We start from the raw sequence: 20,628 nt of genomic DNA, 5'->3' as shown, positions 1-20,628 counted from the left end.
TACCAAAGTACAAAGCTCTTATCTGGAGTTCTTAGACAAGAGAAAACTCCTAATACCAAACCTGTTTACTGGCTAATAACTTGCCTGCTATTGGAAAACGACTTTTTTGAAAATGCTTTGCAGCTAAGTCTTTTCTCTAACAAAGTCCTCCCCTCCATGATTTGGGCTTAGAACGCCTGATCTCAAATCTTTTCCACCTCTGAATAGTATGTAGTGATCAAGAGAGCATTTTATTTCTATTCTTTTTTTTTTTTTTTTTTTTGTAAAATAAGGTCTAGGCCCAACATGGGGATCAAACTCAGGACCGTGAGGTCAAGAGTTGTATTCTCTACTGACTGAGCTAGCCTGGTGCTTGACAGGCATTTTCTATTTAAACAGTCATCTCTCACCTAGTTAACTGAAGTGTAAACTTCTGTGTCATCTTAACTCCTCCTTCACCCCACCTGGAGTTAATCTTCAACTCCTGTCTAACAAAACCCGCTGAAGTAGGTCTCTGCCCTCATTTCCATTCCTAGGACTATACGGCGTCTCTGCTGTGTCTCGAGACATAATGGCAAGTTGAGAGAGTGGCGCCAGTGTCAACATTTAGAGTAAGTTATAAACTACGTGGGCCACATTTTAATGTAGTTATTTCCTAAACACTGTAGGCAGTCTCTTGCAGACGTACCTTTGAATGCACTGCTTCCTCTTTCTGGAGTATCCTCCTTTGTTCCCACCACATGGTTTCAGACCTAGGTTACATGTCACTGACTCATGTTAGAAACCTCCAGGCAGATTTAGGCATCTTCTGGGTTGTCCTCTTATAGTGCTTTTCTCTTTCTTCTGTTAGAGTACCACCCTTCCTTCCTTCCTTCCTCCCTTCCCTCCTTCCCTCCTTCCTAATTTGACAGACCCTATGGGCTGTAAGCCGCTAAAAGGTACAGCTCACAACATTAATTTTTATATCCCCAGGACATAGCCTTCTGCCTGATCTACAGCAGTTGTTCAGTAAATATATGCTTGAAAGTCTGTATATGAGAATAAAAGCCTAGAAATGCTCCTGATTGTTGCCATTGGAGCATAATTTCTTTGTGTCCTTTCTCCAACAGCATACAGAGAGAATTTGGTTTAACTTTCAAAAGTATACTCTAACAAGATAAAAGAATATCTGTCTTTTGCCCTTTCAGGCTGACCTTTTGAACCCAAAGCCAATTTACTCGAATTAAGAGAGTTGATGTGATTAGTGTTAGGAAAGATTTTACGTAATGGGATTTGGTTTACTTCAAACAAATTTGGATGAATATGAGTCTCATGCAATATTTTAACATTTTAATTTATTGCTGACTCTACAGGGCAAAGGGGATCATAACCCTTAGTCCAATTTCAGGATGATGAATTGAGGCTTTTTTCAACAAGGCAGAGGATAAAAGATGACGTGCTTCAGTTAGAGTACTGCAAATTGCATTTATATTTAGAGTTAAGTAAATTCAATGCCATAATAGTTGATATTTTGCTAAAATAGGATGTTGGTGTCATTATAGTGATATTTGCTAAAACATAAATTAGGAATTAATTATTAAATTAAAATAAATTATTAAATGTAAATCTACTCTGCATTCTGAATCATGTGATATGATTCAGATGCCAAAAATGGTGCTCATCCTGGCAATGATATGCTTAATGTAAAATTAGAGTGTTAAGGAAAAGGAAAATCACTGGGCAGTACATATCTCCTGAAGAAAAGAAAAGAGAATCATTGCTAAATAATGCAAGAAGGTGTCAGGAACATTGGTCTAAATATCTGTCTGGGAATTCTAGATGGGAGGATATGTGAGCAAAGCCTCTCGTATCTGATGGATAGCAGTTGCTCAATAAATACATGCTTGAAGATCTGTATATGAGATCAAAGGCTTAAAATCTCAGTGCTCTTTACCTTACCCCTGGTGGGCTGATGTTACAGAGAAGTATGGTTTCAGATTGGATAGTCAGTATGAGGACCTTTACAGAACTCTTCGAGGCATTCCTCTGTGAAACGTCATGCAGAGACATCATGGATCCTTAGGCAGGAAGAGGACATGTTGAAAATAGAAATTTTCAACATATTATTTTGGCAGTTGTGAGATTTCTTGGGTTGGGCACGTACTGGAGGCAGGATGATGAATTGGGGCAATATTACTTTGGTTGTTTGTAGCAATTATAGTGTTTATGTTGTTGGTCTACTTGCAGTGCTCTACTTCGTGAACACTTAATCTTTTTCTTCCCTCTAGTGTAGTGTAAGTCTAGTTTAGGAGTTATTTAGAGCCCTTATTTAACTATGTCAGACATAGTTTTAATAGCATGAAGTAGTGAAAAGGACAAAGGACCAGTGGTTCTGGTCTCATTTAGGCCACAACTAGCTACAGGCCTATGAGCAGGTCACTTGTTGTCCCCAATTTGGAAATAAGAGTGTTGACCTGGATTAACTAAGACCTTTTCAGTTGAGCTTTCTGCAGACCAAAGAGTTAGTGAAAGCTTCCAAAATACTCCTCTTATCACTGAGCAATGAAAGTACTAAGCACATATTTTAATGCATACTAGGAAAAATACATCTTCCACTCCTAAACTTTGGTAGAATATTCTACCTTACCATAAGATAGACAGTAGGTTCATAATGATTACAATATATAGGCATTACCTTTTCTAAGAACGTGTTAAAATATAGAAGAAAGTAGAAAATTAACCCTTGTACATGAACACAGTGTGCTTATTGTATAGTTTTCATGTTTTAAATAAAGCTACTTATTTGCATAATGATGCTTTGGAAAGATATATCTTAAAATAACAATGCTATTCATTGATTTGAAATTAAAACAAAAATAATGTGTAAATTAATCTGGAAAGATTGTCATGTTATTCTATAATTAGATGTATTAGTAAATGTGTGCTATCACTTATTAAGATACATTTGGCATAGAATAATATTTCAAAGTAGTGAATCTGTATTTTCTATTTGTTTTGAAAATGTTTATTAATTTTCATCAGTTTGTTAACCTCTATAATACGTATACAGTTTGTATTATGGATGCTTAAAAATAAGTAGCTCTCTGATTTTGCTTCTTTGAACTGAAGTTTAAGTTTGATCCTTATAGGAAATGATATGTCAGAAACATTGTGTGCAGTGTATCAGAACACCCAGAAAAACGCTGCAGATAAGGATTTCTAATGTCATAAAACTAAACAAATTATTACAGTGTCTAGACAGAGTCCAAAGACATGGTGAATTTTTTTTTGATAAATTGATTTTATAGATCAAACAAAACATTTGATTTTTTTGAACATAATTTAATGTTCAAACCAATGAAATGATGCATGCATGAAATTTACTTGACAATATTAAAAGGAAAATGATATTTTATTCCTTGGAGTACTTTCCTTGAGTCAAGAAATACTTATAAGACTTAGAAAATTATTTTTGATCATCTGGCCTAAGTAGCACTGGCATCGTTATCATCTGGGTGCTAGGCAAAAATGCAGGTTCTTGAGGGTTCTGCATCCATTACAGATCTCTGGCCATACCTCTGAAATCTGGATTTTAAACAGGTTTCTGGGGAATTGTTTTTGTGCGTAGTGAATGTAAGAATTACTTTTCTAAATCTTCTTATCTTCCTGCTGGAAATCTTTACATGTCATTTGATGCTGGGTATTGGATCCTGAATTTGAAAGTTGAAGAACAGGACTCTGCTTGGGAATCCAGAAAGAACTTGAAATACCCAATGATTTTATTATCTATAAATAGACTTTTCTATCAGTTTCTGTTTGAAATTGAGAACGATAATAAAATATGTTTTTCGATTGTTAATGCTATATACATTAGTTTATATAAAACAAAGTATTAGATATTGGAAACTTTTTCTTCTGTATTACTTTCAGAACACAGATTTTTCCAGAAGAAATTTTCCCATAAGTTGGACTTATATTCATTTTATTTCCTCCATAGAATCAACAAGTTCAACCAAATTCTATGATATTCATGATCTTTTTAATGTTACATAAAGAATTCCAAGTATGCTTTCATTAATTTTTAAGCAGCCATAGCATCTACTGACAATACTGATGTTTAGGTTAAGATTGCTACAGGAAATTCTTGAGATTACTATCCTTTACCTGTAGATGTAGCCTTTCCACTTGCCTTTAATTAAAATAACCCTTTCTCCTCCATTCCCAAATGTGTTTATTACAAAAAAAAATCCTGAATTCACAAATGAGAATGATCTCCAATTTGAAGCTAGTAACTGACATTTATCTCTTTGGTGACAGGAAACATATTTTATTATCTAAGTGTTTCTTATGACTGGAAGAGTTTTTGCATATAGTGGATTTTCAGTGATAAGTAAGTCAATTAATGCTAGTCAAGTTTTAATGGCCTGTGTGGTATTGAAAGAGGAGAAAATAATACTTAGGAATTTGGATAGCTTCATGAGAACTACGTCTCTCTTGAATCAGAATTTTACACTTGGGCATCAATGATTTATTGCCTTCTTCAATGGCTTAATTCAACGATCATCTTTTGCTCATATCAACACAATAGTCTATAAATATTGAAAGCTAAGTTGATGTTCAATTCCTGACAACAAAATCTTCTCATTCATTAGCACTCTATTTGCACCAGAAGGCTTATAAAATTAGTAGAAAAATGCCAGTGTTTTTCATTTAAATTCCTTTATTCTTTCTATTGGTCTCTGGAGGTTGCACTACTTAGATTTTGGGCAGCATCCTTTACTATATTAAATTTGGGGTTTCAGAAAAGGAAGGACCTCTCCCATTTTAGCAGTCAGATCTCATCATGCAGTCTTGTAATGATGATGAGTTCCTAAGTCATGAGTTTTCTCCCACCATCATGTTCCCCTTTGCCATTTTTAGAATGTATTGGTGACTGTTAGAAAAGTTTAAAGCTTCCTGTCCAACAATATCTTTAATCCCTTGGGGTTGCTCAAAGTCTTAAGACTGATGGATCTGACTGTGGTAAAGTCTAATAAGAATTGCTCTGACAACCAAGATGATTCATGGGAGGAGAGTTTCCTTACTTTTTTTATATGTCTTGTCTCTCTTCTTCTTGACTCGACAGCTCCCCCAACGGTTCGTATTGTGCATTCAGGCTTGGCCTGTAACATTGAGGAGGAGCGCTACTCCGAAAGGGTCTATACTATACGGGAAGGAGAAACCCTAGAACTGACCTGTCTGGTCACAGGACATCCACGTCCACAGGTGAGTCCCGAACCGTGACAGTGGGGGAAACTCTCATTGACCTTTCTTGCAAGTCAAAAATGTACATATTTCAGGAGATTTAGCTAAAACAATTGTGTGTGTGAGAGAGAGAGACATTGAAGTCACTGCGTGTCTGCAGTGCAGGATAAGGGTGGTGATTGCTGAACATTCACGCTTGAAATACTCACTTGGATAAGATGAAGAAAGAATTTTTTTGTTTTGGTATTGTGAGAAATTTGGAAGACACTTCTAAGGAAGCTGTTAAAAAGACAACTACAAAAATATCTCAGTAAGATAACAATTCATATGGCAATGAGTTTATTTTAGAATGTGGAGCATGATTTCATGATGACATAATTGCAGCTGAGGAAGCATTTGTTCTGAAGAATGTGGTGCACGAGGTCACATGCACTTTCCTTACTCCTCATAATTATATTCATAGAAAACTTTGAAAAACAAATGTTTGCAGGTGTATGCATTCAGGCTTTCAGAGTCATCTGCTACAGCTTTCATAAGCTACTTTAATAGCAGGAACAGAAATTGAGACTTTCAAAGGGCACTAAAATTATAAATAATGAGCAAAGCAAAAGTTTGTAGGAGTGAAAGAAAGGGTTAGGCAGAAGGTAATATAGTTAGGCTGTGTATTCATGATGTAAAAATTTAATTCAGATTCAATACAGAATATTCAGGATGTTTTAGTCAGTAATTGCCGATTCTTATTGTCATATATTTAACCTGCCTGGTTCAAAATCTGCACTGGCAATCAATACGGACACTATGACGGAAGAGAGATCTCATTTGGTGGCAAAGTTGCATATTTTAAGTATTAGTGTTACGGGAAAAAAAATCCATCTAACACCACTACAGAGGAGAAAGTAAGGGGCAGTGTGGATATTTTATGAACGCATCATATTAACCTTCTCTTTTGCTCCTACCAACCATAATGCTTAATACGCAAAGATGTTTGACCTTACCATTGTGACCTGAAGAACAAACAAAAATAAGCAAATGAACTTCATAGAATGAAGCAATAGATGGATAAATAAGACCATGACTAAAACTAAAACGGTAAAATATAAAACTTAATGCTACTCTGTTGGTAAAATGAAAGACAGTAAAAAGTAATCTAGAAATTAATTAAACCTAATTGTTATTAAAATTTAAAAATATTAAAATTAAAATTCACAATGGCTAAAGTGATAAATTATAATACTTGCTTTTAACTGAAAATTGATTAAAGAATGAAATTACATTAATAAATTTGAGTTCTATATAATTTGACCTATTACGATTAGACTTCATGGAAAACAATGATTGCAAAACTATACATACAAGGACAAAAATGATAGTTATTAAAATTGGATATAGAAAAACTTATATGTCAGACCTTTCTATTTTAAAATTCATATAGAAACAATGGACTTCAATAAAAATAATTTTGCTAAAATTTAAAAAATGATGACATTAACTCAAGAATATTATCTCACAGAAAATTTAGTGCTGTTATAATTTGATTATAGTTTTTGTATTTGTATACATAGAATAACAATTCCAAAATCAAAAAGTTGGGATCAAAATATGAATGTCCAAATCTAAAGGAAGCCACAAATTGTCAAATGAGAGGCAGTTTGTGGCAAGAGAAGACTCTTTAATTCTTCCATCATTCCCACACCAAACCCACCAAATTCAGCACCTTCTAAACTACAAATTACACTTAAAAATGCAACTTTCTATCTTTTTAAAAAGTCATCCCTGCTGTCTGCTCCCTCATCTCCATCCTTAGGTTCCCTTAGTATTAGGAATTTCTTATTTTCTTCATACATTTTGTCTGCAATGATTCACAATCTGGAGTATAATCTCTGATGTCTGGCCAATCCAAAATAATTCTGTAACAAAGAAGTAGATTATTGCCTTATGTGTTGTTTTTTTTTTTGTTTTGTTTTGTTTTTTTTTCCTAAGCAGTTCCATTGCTGGAACCATTTCAGTGTTTTCTGACCCTAGGAAAAAGTTGTCTCAGTATTGTTATTTCTTCATTCCTAGAAGTAATTTAGGCATTCACAGGTGACACAGTTTCAGTTTATATCACCCGCTTGAAAAATTAACCAAGCCTCTTTTTTGTCAACAAACTGTATAAGGAAAGCTGACAGAACAGCTGGGCATCGACATCCTGGCCAAACACTAAAGGGCATGCTGATAGCAGCTGGTCCTAAGGATGGTTTTTCTTGGTTGAGGCCATGAAGCTGGAACGACCTCCTGGCTCTCTTGGCTCATCTGAATGTGATAGGTTGGGAATGCACTGGAAGAGTGAGGTACTCCACTCTTCAGGAGTTTCCTTAATCTGTTGTCTATTCCTGTTGGCAGTGAGAGTCATAAAAGTCCCCATTTCCAGAAGTGTTCAAAGGCAGCATTTTTTTTCTAGATTAAAAAAAATTCTCTTCAAAAATATATCATCTGGCAATATGTAATGGCCTGAAGATACTATCGTATGCAAGGGAAATAAATGAAGGAGAGGAAGGTACAGTGCAGTAGTTAATAGTATGGCACTGGGACCAGACTACCTGGGTATGACCCTAGATCCACTGTGACTGCCCGTGTGAGTGTGGGAAAGTTCCTTGACCTCTCTTTTCTCTATGCCTCAGGTGTCTTATCTGTATACAAAGGATGATGGTAAACATCATACCTATATCATAGAATCCTTTTGAGAGTTAAATGGGTATTGTAAATATATATGTACATATATATATATATATATATATACACACACATACACATATATATGTAGTTGGCATGTAAATAAGCATTATATTGATATGTAATAAAATATATGCTGGGTTTTTATTCATTGTTTTAAAGCAATTTATGATTAGACTTTAAAGTCTAGAGTTGAATATGTAAGTATGAAAATAAGTTGATTTATAAAGTGGTTCTTAGCATTCCTGTGGCCTACTTTAAATTAGACCCATTTAAATAAATTTCAATATTTTTTGTGTTTTAATACTCCACAGAGCTTTTACATTTCTGTTAATTACCTTTGCTTAGCTTGCAAGGACTAGGACTATGTTCAGACTACTTCATTTAATGAAGGTTTATTATAACATATATGAAGAGGTAAGAAAGCAGGGGGAGGCAACAATTTGTTAGTATATCTCTAAACCTAATATTACCTCTACATGTCCATAATTTCAAGATTCAGCTACCCACTCTCTTTCTCTTTCTTCTTTTCTTTTTTCCTCCATCACTCCCTTTCTCTTTTCTTTTCTTCCTTCTTTCCTTCCTCTCTTCTCTCTCAATATTATCACATCAATAACAAATGAATTCTTAATATAGCTCTCTTATAAGTGACTTAAACAATGAGATATTTAACAAAATGTTCACTGTCACTGTCCCACTCACCTCTCAGAGGTTTATGTTAAATAGTTTGATGTATCATTTTGCAGTCCTTGTTAGGCGCATTCCCATAAATATGATTGTATATGTTAATGTTTTAGGTTCATTTTTTAAATTAGGTAATGAAAAGTATTATTCAGTGGCTAGAATTTTGCACTTGTCCATGTGTCCAAATCACCGACTATAGATCCAGCTTAGTGGTTCTCAAGGTGTGGTCCCTGAAGAGAATGTGTTAGAAAGGAAAGTTCTTGTGCCCATCACATCAGAAAATCCTGTGTTGGGACCAGTGATCTGTCTTGTCACCAGTACTCTGGGTAATCCTGATGTACCCTGAAATTTGAGAACCACTGACTTAGATCACTATTTTCACAGAGGCTGAATTATACTTTGTATGGATGCACTAAATTCTACTGTATAGATGCACTAGATACATGGAATTGCTGCTATTTTATTTAAAATTGAATTACTTAGAGATTTTTACTATTACAGATAATAACTTAGTGAGCACTTCTGGTATGTGTATGTGTTTATGCACGTCTTGATTACATGTCTGCCAGTGTCATTGTAGGATAGTTTCCTTCTTCAAAATGGCATTTATCCAAAGTTGAAAGTGACTTTACCTTAATTCCTTAGCACAAGTGAATCTTTAAAATTTTTGCTAATTTGATGTGAGGAAGTGAATTATACTACAGTGAAGTTTCAATTTGCATTTTCATAATTACCAGTCAATTTGAACATTTTCCCACCCATGTATCAATCATTTGTTCATCTCCTTTGTCTGTTGATTGTTTTTATCTACCTTCTTTATTTTCTTATGGGTTAGCTGTTTGTCTTCCTACAGACCCGTAGGGACTTTTTACGTCCTATAAAAATAAATTCAGTATCTGAAAATTATGTTGCAAATTTTATCTACCAGGATGTGTCTTTTAATATTGCTTATGCAACGTTTACTTGGACAATTTTGTTTTTAAAAGATGAATCATTTTAATCTTTTCAATTTTGGCTTCTGAATTTTATACCTACTTTCATAAGATCCCTTTCATGTCCATGTATCTTACATTGTATGCTTCTTTTCTAACAGCTTATATAGTTGCTAATGTATTTAATGATTTAATCATTAGGGAATGTGTTGTCCATGGTACAAAGTATTAGTCTAGTGTTTTCTCTCTTTTTTCTTCTTCTTTCCCTCTGCCTTAATCCAGACAGGAGAGTCAGCATTCCACCCTACAGCTTTAAAATGCTATTTTTTCTCTTTTTACGAAAATTGAGGTATAATTGACCTATAACATTATATTAGGTTCAGGTGTACAAGAGAAATAATCACCACAGTTAAGTCTAGTTAACATCTGTCACCGTACGTGGCTACAATTTTTTTCTCTCGTAATGAGAACTGTTAACATTTTAATTATTATATAGTGTGTAACATTAAAGCATTTTTAAAAGTTCTTAAAAATGCTGTTTTCACCACTAATAAAATTTAATTATTATTTTTTTAATGTTTATTCATTTTGATAGATCGAAAGTGCATGAGCAGGAGAGAGGCAGAAAGGGAGGGGAGAGACAGAATTCCAAGCAAGCTCTGTGCTGTCAGCCAGAGCTTGACGTGGGGCTTGATCTCACAAACTTTGAGATCACAACCTGAGTGAAAATCAAGAGTCAAATGCTTAACTGACTGAGCCATTCAGATGCCCCAAAATTGAATTATTCTGTTCTACCATTCTACTTATCCCTTCTCCTACCATGCCATGCTATTTTAATTTCAATGGCTTTATATTACACTTAGCTATGGAGGAAAGCAAGTCACTCCTTTTTGTTGTGTTTCTGTATTTGCTTGGTTGGCCTCAGACATTTTTTCTTCTCTTTGATATTGGAAATGAGCTCTTCATATCCCCCACCCAAATAAATACTGGAACTTTAATTGCATTGCATTTTTCTTGCTATGGGACCTTGCAATAGAAAGTATGGAAAACTTTTACAAAGAACTTCTCAGTAGGACACTTTGAATATTTCAAACTTCTCAAACAAGAAGGCAGTTTTATTGTAATGAGTATAATGTGAAGGTCTTTGAATTTATTTTAATAACAAACCTGGCTATTTATATTTGGAAGGCTTTTCTTCTCTTTTCAAAAACAAAACAAAACAAAGATGAAATGTGCATCAACCAAAAAAAGCTCTACTTTTATACGTTGGCTTTCTGGGTAAGATTTCATTTGAATATTACTTTTCATCACTGTAATATTTTTGAAAGCGATTCCTTAAAATATAATTATGTATATCCCAAGCACCTACCTAAGAATAATTAATATTGTTTACTAGCTTATTACAGTTCATCCTAGGCATTGTTCATTTTATTGATTAAAAAAATAAGGGTAAGGCCATTCAATTTTACAATGGGATCATATTCAGTCATTTGATTGCTATATAAATGTATTCTTGACTGTCAAGACTGTTGCTGAGTTATCGATGTTTTTATCCTTGTTAATTCTGTATGCAGATTTCAAAGTGATAAATTTGCCATAATGAATATATTAGCAAGCCTTGGTAACAGGTTTTTCAGTTTTAAACCATTAGTGCTATCTGTGTGTTCTCCTTTGCAAATATTTTGTGCATCTTGGTTCACATTTCCATATGTTTTTTCTTCTGATTCAGTCTGTTAAATTTCTTACAATAAAATTAATGCGTGCACGTGAACAATAGAGGTCTTAGATTGTTGGATTTATGTCCAATTAAATAGGCAGAATTGGAATCTGTTATCTAATCAGAGATCATCAAATGTTGCATCTCTTCCTTATCATGGTTTATAGAATTCCATACAATGTTCTTTTATCATCTGTGATAAATCTATCTAGGCTGGATCTCTCTGCTTCATCATATAAGAGACTCTCCAACTAAAATGGCTAATATTTTTTCAATGAATATTTGGATAGGATGTAGGAAAGACTTTAGTATATGTCATATTTAAAAATACATTAATCACAAATTCCATATCAATAGCTACCTTCACAGTCTGTCCTCCCTCACACATACATGCACACCTAGTGTCTTCTCCTGGATATACTCCTTTAAGTTAATTTTTACATGGGTAAATGCACTTACCACAGCTCATTTAGGAGGAGGGATTTACAGTCTTTCTGAAGGTTGATGTCATACCTTCAAATAGTTTTGTTTCTATTGATTTTTATACACAATGTGGAAAGTATTTTTTGGTTCAACACTTTTCTCCAAAACTGCTGATACTTTTTACTCCCAGTATATCAGCATTGACCAAAGAGTGTTTTAAAAAAACATTTAATGGATTCTCTATTTAATGAATAGAGAGTCTGTTTTGCTCCTTAGGAGATTTGAATGTGTTTATAGGTATTTCAGATTTCATCTTTTGTTTAATTCCATGGACAGTCTTTATGCTTATAAGAAACACTGATCATCCATTCCAGAAAACTGCTCAAAAAATGTTAATCTACTTAATGAAGGCTCAGGGACATGGAAATGTTAGCATAGATTTATTATGAAACTTGTTTTTAGAGAGTTCCCAATGGATACTTCTGTTACTATGAGGAATGCACTGGTCAGATGGGCACTGACATCTTTCAGAAGCTCATGGGTGACTGTCCTTGGGAGACCAGGGTTTCAGTAGGGGATGCTGCCATAGAAGTAGAATCTCTAAAATCAGCAGGATGATAGGATTCAAAAATGGCAGAGTTTGGGTTGTCACACTTAACCAACAGATTCAATGTGGATATAAATAGTGTAATGAGCAGCAAGGTTGGAGTAGCAAGCATGTTGCCTTTACCTGTAGGGCTTTGTTGATGAATGATAGATTATAGTGTGTTTAGCGGTAATATATAGGGGTAGCTGACTAGAGTGGTTCTTGACTCATATAAACAGACAAACAGAGGTAACGAGGTAAGGAGGAGGTTGATTTCCACTCTACAAAAAATCACAGTCACACAATTTCCAAATCTAAACTTGTTCACAGAACCAACACTCATTGTTGGAAAAGGAAGCCAGATTCCTTTTCTTTTTTAATTTTTTTATTAGTTTTCTTGGAAGCCAGATTTCTTTGAGGAAAGACCTACAAATATCACTACAAGCTCACACCAAAAATAGTAGCTGAATCCTTCCCCAAGGGGATTTGTGGCCATTTGTCATAGTAATTTACCTTGGAGAGAGAAAAATACCAAGCCTTTTTGAAGGCTCTTCAAGGTACAGAGATTGAGTTGACACAGAAATCAATGGATTTGTAATACTGACATAGAGTGGAGGTTTATGAAGCGAGATGATCAATGGGGTCCTGGCCCAGAGAAGTGGGTTTATGGTCATCTCTCCAGACTCCCAAAAGTGTAATTGGGAGGGACATACTTAGCAGCTGGCAGGATCCCCACATTTGTTACCTGACATGTGGAGTAAGTCAGAGTCATTATGGTAGGAAGGTGGAGTCCTGTAAAATTGTCCCTCCCAAACCAAAATATTAAATCAGAAGTAGTACTGCATCCCAGAAGAATTTTCAGAGATTAGGTACTACAGTCAAAGCTTGGACAGTAAAGGAGTGGTAGTCTCTATCATGTTCCAATTTATTTCACATACAAGATACCTAAAAAGGCAGGTAGATTATGGCAGATGATGATAGACTGTGGTAGACAATCAGATCAACACTGCTGCTGTGCTACATGTCATGTCTCCATTGGAGCAGATTTGCCAGTATACAGGTAGTCATCTGACAAACGGATGCTTTTCAATTGTCACCAAGAAGATTTTAAAGTTTCCTTTTATGTGGGATGGACAGCAATGCACATGTACTACTGTGCCCTGGGTCAGGATTCACTCTCTGACTCTCTATAACATTATAGTGCACAGGGAACTTGATTGTCTCAGTGATCTACAGAACATTATATTGATTACATCATGTCATCTTGAACTTCTGAAAAGGAAGTAACAGGTACCACAGATACCATAGTAAGATAGAAATGTGGCAGAAGGTAAGAAATAAAGTACCCTGAATTTTACTGGTCTGTTCAAATGGTAAAGGCTTTTGGAGTCCAATGAGGCATGCTAGGGCTATTCCATCTAAGGTTATAAAAATGTTGTTGCTAACCACAGCCATACCACGAAGAAAGAAGTCCAGCATACAGTAGCTGTTTTTGGATTTTAAAGCCTGTGTATATTACATTTAGAAATATTGCTTTATTGGAAAACTATAAAAATTCTCAGTTTTGGGGCAAGAGAGGGCCTGCAGCAAGTCCAGTTGCAGTGAAAACTGCCTTGCTCCTCAGGCAGTGCAATCTGGAAGGCTTGCTGTTGGTTGATTATGCTGCGTGGATTCTTTGTTAGTTCCTAGGAAGAGGGTCACAGCACAAAACTTGAGATTCTGGAACTAGACTAAACTTTGTCAGGCAGAGTGCTAATTGCTGTTTGCAAAGAAGCTCTTTGGTCCATAGGGAGTAGATTCCAATTGATACATGCCCCCTTGGTCAGGCAATTCTGCGACACATTCTACGTGGCTCCTCAGAGGATCCCAGTAGAATGGAGCCCCAGTTACTCTCAGCAATGACAGCACAATAACAGTTTGTTGTATGGTTTTCCCTCTTTCTCTTTGTCATATTCACAATTTCCTGTTTCCCCAGGATTGGTTACAAAAAACATACTTATTTCTGTATCTCTTATCTCAGTCTTTATTTCCCCATGGCAATTCTATAAGACGGTACCTATTTCCTGGACTCAAACATAATGAGGAGTATATTTACACAACTAACCCTAGATTCTTCTTCCTGGTTGCTGACCTTATGTTGCTTAATTGTGATTCAGAATTATCATACTACTTTTCCTGAAGACTTGTAAAAGGAAAGCCACAAGTCATTAGTAAAGGTATGATGTTCCGTCAAATTTTATTTGTCTTAAGAGTTTTATTAACATGAATAGCATGGGTGTCGACTATATTTTCAAATTTATTCTAATATTTAAAAAAATATTTCTTCTATTTGAATTACTTCTAAGCAGTGAAAGTTTGCAAGTTAATGCACAAGAAATTGCATGTGATGGAGATTGACTGTAAATTCAGACTAAGGATTTGTTTGGTTATGACAGCTTTACCTTTCATGGCCAAAATTGGATCCTCAGAGAGATCAGAAAATGATTTCTCAGAATCAAAATTTTAGGTATACAAATCATGTGGAAGTTTTAACTTAGAAATCTTACTTTGAGATCTATATATGTTTTTTAATTTTTTTTCAACGTTTATTTATTTTTGGGACAGAGAGAGACAGAGCATGAACGGGGGAGGGGCAGAGAGAGAGGGAGACACAGAATCGGAACAGGCTCCAGGCTCCGAGCCATCAGCCCAGAGCCCGACGCGGGGCTCGAACTCACGGACTGCGAGATCGTGACCTGGCTGAAGTCGGACGCTTAACCTACTGCGCCACCCAGGTGCCCCGAGATCTATATATTTTAATGAAAAATATTATAAGTAGAAGTGATAATATCATAATCATTACTTTGTTACAGCAGTTGACATAAAGTATTTTAAAATTATTAGGGCATTTCCAGGAGATAGAAGGAAATCCATACTTCCTATTAACATGTAATTAAGAATCTATTGGTTGTGTTCATGGTTAAAATGTATAATTTAAAACATGTTTATTTATTTATTTTGAAAAAGAGAGAGAGAGAGCATGAGCAGGGGAGAGGCAGAGGGAGAGAGAGAGAGAGAGAGAGGGAGAGAGAGAATCCCAAGCCAACTGTGCTCTGTCAGTGTGGAGCCCCACATTGGGGTTGATCCCACAAACCATGAGATCATGACCTGAGCCAAAATCAAGAGTTGGACACTCAACTGACGGAGCCATCCAGGTGCCCCTAAAATGTATCATTTTAGGGTAGACAATTGCAGTTCTCTTAATACGGAAGTTATGAATAATTACATAGACATTGATGAATTGGATTCTGTATTTTTATTATTAGAATAATACTCCTATTGACATGTTTTCAGATATGTCTTATTTAAATGGGGCAATTTCCAAGTGGTAGATATCCCACAATAGTTTTTTCCCTTCAGATTTAAAAATTTTTTCATAGTGGTTATTGAGCTGTCAACAAATCTAAATTCAGTAACGTTAACGTAGTATGAAGTGAATTTTTTCATGGTGGAATGTCAGTTGAATTAATTGATTTAGTTTTGAGTCTATATTACATATATACTGCCATTTTGTATATATGTATAGACAAAAAATAGATATATATACACACATACACACTTACTACATATATGTATGTATGTACATATATAAACAGATAAAGATAAATCCACAAAGTGTGAGTCATTTGGGCACATTCAACATGTCATAAATGATCATTTATAGTTATATCCATCCCTACTATTTATAAAAGGCAACATGAAAAATATAGTAGTTGTCTACATGTGATCCTATTGAGTGAAATTTATTCTCTGCACTTATAGCTAGGACATCAAAGATACCAATTAAATGAATTGGATTTACTTAAATTTTTAAACTCCAATCTAATGAAACATTCCTTAAATTGACTTTAAAACATTGAGGTTTCAAATTTAGGTTTAATAATTTCAATTATAATAATAGAAAGTACTACTGATCTACCTCTATGCTAAAGAATATCCTGTCAGTGGTAATTAATAATCTATATCAGTGATGGTTGTAAACATGACATATTTATTCTGAATTAGACTCCTCATGGTCTTTTCCTGAAATGCTCAGAGATATTTCCAAAAACTCAATAAAGATTAAAAACCTTTCTGGGATCTACAAAAGTTAACTTAAACTACACCAAAGAAAGTGCTTGTAAAATGTGAGTATTTTCAGGACTGAAAAATGAGAAAACATTTATTAGGAATGACTCAATCAATTCTTTTTTGTTTGTTTATTTGTTTTTTTAGGAATTATTAATCTTTTATTCTGATTTTCTCTTAGTGCCAAAGTCTTAACAAAACCTAAAAATAACATTTATTTTCCTGACAGTTTTAGCTTTTTCCATCAGCAAACATTGATTTCTTCCTTTTTCTGCTTATTATGGTACATGAGGAAACATTATCCCATACAACCTGGCCTCTTCTTGTTTTCTTACTTGCCCTTGGCAGAAATCATTAAATGATGTTGGATAAGCTTGAGCAGAGCAAAATCCGTAGTTAATTAGTGTCTTTTCTGTTGGCTGTCATTGAAATTCTGTATGTTAAAGTTAACTTTTAGGCATCCAGGTGTGGTATAGTATCAAATCTAAGTGATCCTTTGTATTGATACCATGTATAATTAGAACAACTGATCATTTTGAATAACTTCACCATGCCATCAACAAGATGGATTATAGCCAACCATTTGGCTGTGTTATATAAAATTCATGCAAACATTTTATGACATATATAAATTCTACATTGGCTAATGCCCAATATTAGCTTTAAAGGGTCCCTAATTCCAAAATTGTACACATGCCTGAATTACATGATTATAAATCTTATTAGATTTCTAGGGCTGCCATAACAAAGTACCACAAAGTAACAGAAACAACAGAAATGTATTGTCTCACGGTTTTGAAGGCTAGAATTCTAAAAGCAAAGTGTCAGCAAGGCCATACTCACTCTGAGATGAGATTCTGGGTAGAATCCTTCCTTGCCTCTTTTAGCTTCTGGTGGTAGCCATCGTGTTCCTGGCCTTCACTTGCATCATTGCAACCTGTGCTTCTGTCAGTGTGTGTGTGTGTGTGTGTGTGTGTGTGTGTGTGTCTTCCAATGATATTTTCCCTCTTCTGATAAAAACACTAGTCTCATTGGATCACGGGTCCACTTTAGTATAACCTTATCTTAACTAATCACATCTGCAACAACCCTATTTACAAATAAGGTTACATTCTGAGATACTGGGTGTTAAGAATTCCATTTATCTTTTTGGAGCACACAATTCAACTCATAACATATTATCTGTTCTTTTAAATGAGAGAGTTCATACCTTCACTGGACATGTTCTGGGGCTGCCGTTAAAGAGCACATCATATATATATATATATATATATATATAGAGAGAGAGAGAGAGAGAGAGAGAGAGAGAGAGAGCGAGCGAGCGAGAGACTGCTGTGTACCATTAATCTTGAAGAACATTTCAGTGATTTGCCTACAGATTTTTTATTTGTTGTCCCTTCCATCCACTTGTCTGTACCTTTGCCCCTTGGTTAATTGAATAAATGGCTTATTTGTCAAATCATTTCGAAAGCCTTTCTTGGTCAGAGAGGCTTGCTTAAGTGCCATTTCTATGTGGTCCCAGAATACCTCGCCATTTCTTACTATAATAAATGTATCCTAGGATGTTGCTTTGGGGAGTGAGTGAGATTTTAGGCTCTGGAATCAAACTGCATGGTTTTAAATTGAATGCCACTCTCTCTACCTTCTAGCCATGTGAATGTAGGCAATTTATTTAAACCCTCTTTCACTTACTTTCCTCATGTATAAAATGACAATGGTAGTAGTGATTATATAGTAAGCTTCTTTAAGGATCAAATAAAATAGCAGAAGGCAAGACTTACAAAAATCTTGAATAGTGATAATGAGGATAGAAATTAAAATGGAACAATCATATTGTTTTCCACTTAGTGGATTCCTAAAAATGAAGGAATGGGTCTTGCCTTCACATTTTCTATCACGTTAGAGTGAACCTATGTTACGATTTGCCTGGGATGCTGCTAGTTTATGGCTATTGTTTTGGTACAATTATTAACGTCATCCTCTCTCAGTCCCCAAAAGTGTCTTGTTGTGGAGAATAAAATATATGGGAAATAAACATAAAAGCTTTACACATAGAGGGTCTCAATTATTTACCAAATGAGTGAATGCAACAGGCATTTTCATTTTAGGCCAATTTTTCAATATTTTAGTTAATTCCATTACCTTCAAAAAATACTAAGTTGTGTTGGCTTGTGCCTATGCCATTTACCTCTTAGAAGTAAGCATTTAAAAAAGCCTTCAGATTCACTTACATAGGCACTGTTGGAAGACATATACCTCAGTTCCTGCAGGAATGCATTAAATGTTCCCTTGGTGGTCTCGAAGATTTAATGTGTGTTCTTATTTTACTATCCAGCAAGGATTTAAGGACACTCGGGAAGTGGGACTCAATAATATGAAGCCATTAAAGCCCTTCAGTCAGAGAAGATTCTAAACACTCCATGCCACTTTTGACAACAGTGTACATTTTTAATTATATATGTTAACAGTTCAACATTGGGATCTCAGTGATGGGAGCATATTCACAAAGTATCAGATCAAAACCTGGTCATTCATTGTTGGAATTTGTTGCTTAAAACCAGAATACAGAGTTGTAATCCTATGTCTAAATAAGGTACAGATGATGAAATCTTGTTCTTACCTGAAAAGAGGGGGGAAAAACCAGTATCAAGAGAAAGTAGAACAGAGTTTGAAAAAGTATATGCCAAGACATGTTCATGTTGCCAACTAGTCATAGTTAATTTTGCTAGAAGCATTTGAAAGAATATAGCTTCTATTGTTCATGGGGGTCAAAACAGAAAGCCCAGGAGGAAAGTTAGTTACCTTATAAGCACAGGGAATTTCGATGCATGAAATAAGATGAGTGATCTAGAGGTATTTTTTTTCTCATATATCTTTGGATCCCCTGCCTGGAGACCAGTTAACTTCCTTGGCCAATATGTTGGTTAACCAAAGTGGTCCAGTATTGTGATGATATCCTCTAACATTATGTTTATCAGTCTGAATATTGCTAAGTATTCTAGACCAGCTCCTAGTGATATGTTTACAGATTAAACTGAAAACTACATTTAGTTTGTTATTAGACATACACATAATCTAAGTCTATAACTGCCCTCCTAACCATTTTTCTATTTGAGACTTTTATTCCTTCTGACTGTTCTTTTGACAGTCACAATGAGTCACACACTTGGCTTATGTCTACTTAATGGGGCTATCTAGTATAATTTACCAAAAAAAAGTACAAACCAGAATTTTTATTGGTTTATATGCTTTTATAATGAATTTGTGTGTGTGTGTGTGTGTGTGTGTGTGTGTGTGTGTGTGCGCGCCCGCGTGCATTTGTCTGTCCATAGACACACACTTCATACTTCTTGAACACATGGTTATAGTTCCTAGTGGGTTCTTATGTCATATGGTAATCACTTAGGGTTGGACAGGGAAAGTAGAAACAATTCTGATTATTTAAAACTCTGAGTTTACAACTGATGAAGTGTAATGTAGGAAATGAGTTACATTGGGGATAGAAGAGGCTGAGAAGAGGGAGAAATACTTGGCTTTTCTTTTTCTTCTGTCATTTGGTCTCATGCCAGTCTCAGTCCATTGGTTGAAACCAGTGAGAGTCTGGGTAGCATAATCTACAAGTGTTTAGTCCCTCCCAATGATACAGAGTAGAGCAGAGGAAGGTTTAAAAGTTTAAAACATGGATTTGTGATCATACTGGCTACAACCAGCCCTCATAGCAATGCAGAGAAGTACCACCTGGGAAATGCAAGCTTTCTTTCTAGGTAGTTATCCACAAAGGGACATTTTATCTTGGTAAATAAGGCCACTCAGTTTCTAATACTCATTTTGTAGGTTCATAAGCCTGGTTTTGTTAGTATAGTTAAAGCAGATGAGGGATGAGTATGCATTTTCTAAACTCATAAAGACTCATACATGTACAAACAATGCAAAAATCAAGTTAGGCATTTGTAATGAGAAATGCAATTACAGATCATAGCACATCGTCCCACTTGTCAATCAGTGTATATAAGCTACAGATAAAGCCAAATTACGATCAAAGGCCCATTTTTAAACTTGCAATGGCAAATTGATTGGACATAGCTCCTTCTATCAGGTTCACTCTCTCATTAGGCAAGCCAATCAACAAGATAAACAAAAACATGTTGGTAAGCAAGGACTTTCAACTGAGGTAGCTCAGACCATCTCATCTATTATGGAGTACAAAACTATAAGGCTTGAATCCAATAGTAAAGATTTCCTTTTTTGGACAGTTCCTGAGTAGA

General features: G+C 35.1%; 1 protein-coding gene across 2 annotated transcripts in view; it reads left to right on the top strand.

Moving 5' to 3' along the window:
* Positions 1-20,628, top strand: part of MDGA2 (MAM domain containing glycosylphosphatidylinositol anchor 2) — an 852,594-nt gene that overhangs the window by 359,083 nt on the left and 472,883 nt on the right. For both annotated transcript variants that reach the window (XM_023255671.2, XR_002743071.2), the window contains exon 2: positions 5,084-5,223. In XM_023255671.2, the coding sequence (XP_023111439.1) occupies positions 5,084-5,223 (140 nt within the window). The remainder of the gene's footprint in view (positions 1-5,083; positions 5,224-20,628) is intronic.

This window comes from Felis catus, chromosome B3 (assembly GCF_018350175.1).
Source record: "Felis catus isolate Fca126 chromosome B3, F.catus_Fca126_mat1.0, whole genome shotgun sequence".
NCBI lineage: Eukaryota > Metazoa > Chordata > Mammalia > Carnivora > Felidae > Felis > Felis catus.
Note: the sequence above shows the minus strand (reverse complement) of the source record. Positions and strands in the feature narration are given on the sequence as shown.